Source organism: Elephantulus edwardii, unplaced genomic scaffold, assembly GCF_000299155.1.
Source record: "Elephantulus edwardii isolate Elephantulus edwardi_28Jun2011 unplaced genomic scaffold, EleEdw1.0 scaffold00168, whole genome shotgun sequence".
Classification (NCBI taxonomy): Eukaryota; Metazoa; Chordata; class Mammalia; order Macroscelidea; family Macroscelididae; genus Elephantulus; species Elephantulus edwardii.
This window is the reverse complement of record NW_006399918.1, coordinates 2760313-2765435: the sequence shown is the minus strand read 5'-3', so window position 1 is coordinate 2765435 and position 5123 is coordinate 2760313. Positions and strand designations below refer to the sequence as shown.

The 5123-nt window shown below is 41.8% G+C and overlaps 1 protein-coding gene across 1 annotated transcript; it reads left to right on the top strand.

The window, feature by feature from the left end:
- Positions 1-4172: 4172 nt before the first annotated feature.
- Positions 4173-5123, top strand: LOC102866793 (olfactory receptor 6K3-like). Its single transcript, XM_006895516.1, has one exon. The coding sequence runs from the start codon at positions 4173-4175 to the stop codon at positions 5121-5123; it is 951 nt and encodes a 316-aa protein (XP_006895578.1).

Sequence of the window (5123 nt, the reverse complement as noted above, 5' to 3'; positions counted from 1 at the left end):
TGATTTTAATCTGTGGTCCTCAGGCCTGGTTTTAATTGTTTTGGGTCAAACATTCTTCTAAGTGGTATAGTTCTGGCCTGTCCATTTGCTGTACAGAGGTAACTCGTGGTTGATGTGATGCTGAACACCGTGACACTGATGTGTCAAATGCGATAATGGTTACCCGTGGTGGACAGTGTTTGGTGGAGCTCCCGATTAATAAAAACTTGGAAATAGGAGTGGCATCCACTTCTGAAGTAGCTTGCCTCCAGAAACCCTATGAACTTGGAGAAATGATGAAAGTTTTACAACTGTTCAGGTCTTTCATTCATAGAGTCGCTATGAGTTGACTACGACTCAATTGCACTTAACAACAACAGCTAGAGAGAGATCATTTGTCCTGCGGGACAGAAAGTGATGCTACCAAGCCAAAGGTTGTTATTGTTGTTGTTGTTGTTATGTGTCGTCGAGTCACTTGTGACTCATAGCGACCCTATGTACAACAGCTCTAAACTCTACTCTGTCCTGTGCCAATCTCATTGTCTCTGACACACTCATTCCAATTGCCCCAGTCACCAAATCAATCCATCTCCTAGAGGGCCTTTCCCTCTTGCACCTGCCCTCCACCCTCCCAAGCATGATGCCCTTCTCCAAGGACTGGTCCATCCTTACAACATGAACAAAGTATGTCAGACGAAGTCTCAGAATCCTTGCCTCCAAGGAGCAGCCTGGTTTAACCCTGTCTAGGATGAATCAGAAGCATCAATTCTCCTTCTATCCTCCCTGGTCATTGTCCAGCTCTCTGACGCATAACAAGTGATTGCAAAGACTATGGCCTATACCAGACACACCTTAGGTGTCTTTAATCTGATGCCTCTTGGCCTGTTTTTAATATTGGATAATTCATGTATCCAGTCACCCGTAAGCCCTGTGCAGGAACTTGGAGAGTCTGGTTGGTGTGGAGTCCAGCCACTATGCCCAGAGTCTGGAGGAGCTCACAGTCTCCAGCATGCACCCACCAAATCATCAGAGAGTCTTCTGTTAAATTCATAAGCCCTGGATTCACCTGATAAGATTTCCCACAATTATTTTAGAGATGGTAGTAGCAAGAGGCTGCACTGCAATCCCGAAGGCAAGCAGTCTGGGCCACCAGCTGTTCAGCAGGAGAAGGATGGTTGATCTCCCTGTGATTAACTGCCTCTACTAACCCACCAGGGGGTCAGCTATGTGTAGATTCTAACAATTGTCATACTTCATATCAATTTCAAGGTACATGGGTAGCAAGAACTAGCAAAGTTTTGATGAAATCCCAGATTTTGACTTCTATCTTTTTATTCCTTCTTGATGTTTTTCAGGATATAAATAAGAATTATATGCCTATCAAGAATTTTGCTTCTTTTTCAATATAACTCATGGAGTGGATTTTAAAAGTCTAGTTAAAAATACTTTATCATTACGGCTTAAAGAACAATATCACAGTTACATCCTGGGGATTTTTGTTACCTTCATATTCTTCTACTGTCCAATTTATGCAAATTTCTTCTTTTTTGAGCAGGGCAATTTCTAGTTTAATTTTTCTGTTGGCAAGAGTTGTTTTAAATCAAGGATTGTTGTTGTGATATTTGTACCTAAGTATATTCTAAATATATAAATATATTGTCTTCTGAAAGCACAGTTAAAGATGTTTTAGGCTCTGATGTTTTAAAAATATTTCTACTAGTTTATTTACAAAATTCAAATACAAATTTGAACAAATTCTTTCAATTTCCCACACCCCACCCATCAAATTGTACAACCCAATGATTAATCTCCCTTTCCCCCTGCACATCCACAACCCTCTGCTTCCAGCCTATCCCACCTTCCTAGATACTTAAGCTCTGATTAAAAAGAGTAGAATGTTTGAAACTGGGAATATTTAGGAAAATGCAGAAGCCAGTCTTATAATAACTATTGGGATTAAGCAAAAGTATTAAAATTTTTAATGTCTATTAGTAGTTAAGAATATTTAGAGGGTTTATCTATTTAAACCAATTTAAATTTTTTTTATAAAAAGATAATAATGTTGGGTTTGTGTGCCATTGCCTTGGAACAAACCCATAGCTGAACCCTAGCTGCTTAAAGAAACATTGTAGTTTCATATCATTAGGCCACCAGAGCTCCCCTAAAGGTTATTGTTGTTGTTGTGTGCCATCAATTTGGAAATGATCCATAACTGACCCTCCCTCCAGCAGGTTTTCAGAGGCAATTAATCACGTGGGAGGAGACTGTCCATCCTTGGAGGAGCTGGTAGGTATTCAAACCACATGCCTTTGAAATAGCAGCACAGCTTCTTACCACTAGGCCATCAGAGCTCCATAATTACTAACATTCATAGTCTTTCCTACTTTGTTATTTTTTTTATTTAGTTCATAATTATAACAATGCCTTGTTGTTGTTTTGTTGTTATGTGCCGTCGAGTTGTTTGCGACTCATAGTGACCCTATGTACAACAGCCCTAAACCGTACTCTATCCTGTGCCAATCCCATTGCCTCTGACACACCCATCCCGATTACCCCAGTCACTGAATCAATCCACCTCATAGAGGGTCTTCCCCTCCTGCACTGTGCCTCCACTCTGCCCATCATGATGTCCCTCTCCAAAGACCTGTCTCTCCTTACAACATGTCCAAAGTATGTCAGGCGAAGCCCCAGAATCCTTGCCTCCAAGGAGCAGCCTGATTTAACCCTCTCTAGGAAGAATCTATTTGTTTTCCTGGCAGTCCATGGTCCATTCAGTACTCTTCTCCAGCACCACAGCTCAAAGGCGTCAATTCTCCTTCTATCCTCCCTAGTCATTGTCCAACTCTCTGATGCATAACAAGTGATTGCAAAAACCATGGCCTGTATCAGGCGCACCTTAGTCTCCAGAGAGACACCGTTGCTCTTGAGTATTTTAGAGAGGTCCCTAACAGCAGACTTTCCCATCGCAATACTTTTTTTTTTTTTATTTCCTGGCTACTGGTGCCAAGAGTGTTGACCGTGGAGCCGAGCAAACTGAAGCTGTGAACAATCTCAATATTTTCACCATCCATCCTGATGCTACCGATTGGTCCAGTGGTGAGAATTTTTGTCTTCTTGACATTGAGCCTCAGTCCATATTCAAGGCTGAAGTCCTTGACCCTCTGCAGTAAGTGCATGAGGTCCTCCTCAGTTTCAGTGAGCAGGGTTGTGTCATCTGCATAACGCAGATTGTTGACATTGCCTTAGGTCTATTTTTAATTAGAATGTAAGCTTCATGAAAATTGTTGTTGTTGCTGATTGCCGTTGAGTGGAGCATGACTCATAGCGACTCTGTGAACAACAAAAGACCTAATGCCTTCTATAAGTATCATCGTTTCTCCAAGTTCATAGAGTTTCCATAGGCATGCGGTTTAGGAAGTGGATGTCACTCCTGCTTCCAAACTGGTCCTACAACTGGGAGCTCCACCCAACACTGTCCACATTGGGAAACCATTATGGTATTTGATATCCCAATGGCACAATGTCCAGTATCACAGCAAACCCAGATTACTTCAGTGCAGCAAATCCACAAGGAGTGATGTACAAAGTAGAAGAGTGTTCCTCGAAAATATAGCAACACTAGTTTCACTTAGCAGTAGTTAATTGTCGTCAAGTCGAATACACTCCACTTATTTATTCACCAATGAATTTAATAAACTTTGTTGTTAAGCGCCGTTGAGTAACAGGCGACTCACAGCGATCCTATGAAGAAGAGTCCTCAACGTTTGGGTGTCTCTCATCCTCTCTCCAGGTTCATAGGGTTTCTGGACGCAAGCTATTATGGAAGTGGATGCCACTCATCCTTCCAAGCTTGTTTTAATTGGGGAGCTCCACCTCACTCTCTGTCCTCATTGGGTAGTTGTCAACAGTGTTCAGGCCCACAGCAACCACAAGTGACTGTGGTACGGCAACTTGTACACCAGGGCTATACAACCTAGAGGAATGTCTGAACAAAAACAATGCAAGACAGGCCTGAGGGCCACGTTAATAAACTTACATAATATATATTTTTTATTGTTAGGTGCCATTGAAATTAATGAATTATTAGAGATAAATTACCTGCCTAAAACAATGATTTGGCTCTGAATTTTTAATACTTCACCTAAGAAGTAATTTGTGCCTTTCTACACAGCAGAATTAAAACTTCTGACACTATGATGAGAAGCAATCAAAGCACTACAGTGACTGAGTTTCTCTTCTCTGGATTCCCTCAGTTTCAAGATGGCAGCCTTCTCTTCTTCATTCCTTTGTTTATCATTTATGTATTCATTGTCACCGGGAATCTCATTGTGTTTTTTGCAGTCAGGATGGATGCTCGTCTTCATAATCCCATGTACAATTTCATAAGTATTTTCTCATTTTTGGAGATCTGGTACACCACAGCCACCATCCCCAAGATGCTCTCCAACCTCATCAGTGAGCAGAGAACCATCTCCATGATTGGTTGTCTCTTGCAGATGTACTTTTTCCATTCACTTGGAAATTCAGAAGGGATTTTGTTGACCACCATGGCTATAGATAGGTATGTTGCCATCTGCAATCCTCTACGCTATCCCACTATCATGACCCCTGAGCGGTGTGCTCAGCTCTCTGCAGGCTCCTGCATCTTTGGCTTTATTGTTTTGCTCCCAGAGATTGTATGGATTTCCACACTGCCTTTCTGTGGGCCCAACCAAATCCATCAGATCTTCTGCGACTTTGAACCTGTGCTGCGCTTGGCCTGTACAGACACTTCCATGATTCTGGTTGAAGATGTGATCCATGCTATTGCCATCATCTTCTCAGTCTTAATCATTGCTCTCTCTTACATTAGGATTATCACTGTGATCCTGAGAATTCCCTCTGCTGAGGGCCGTCAGAAGGCTTTTTCTACTTGTGCAGCCCACCTTGGTGTCTTCTTAATGTTTTATGGCAGTGTATCCCTCATGTACCTGCGTTTCTCTGCCACTTTTCCACCAATTTTGGATACAGCCATTGCACTGATGTTTGCTGTCCTTGCTCCCTTTTTCAACCCAATTATTTATAGCTTGAGAAACAAGGACATGAAGATTGCAATTAAGAAGCTTCTCTGGCCTCAGAAGAAGTTGAATGCATCTGTAAGTTAA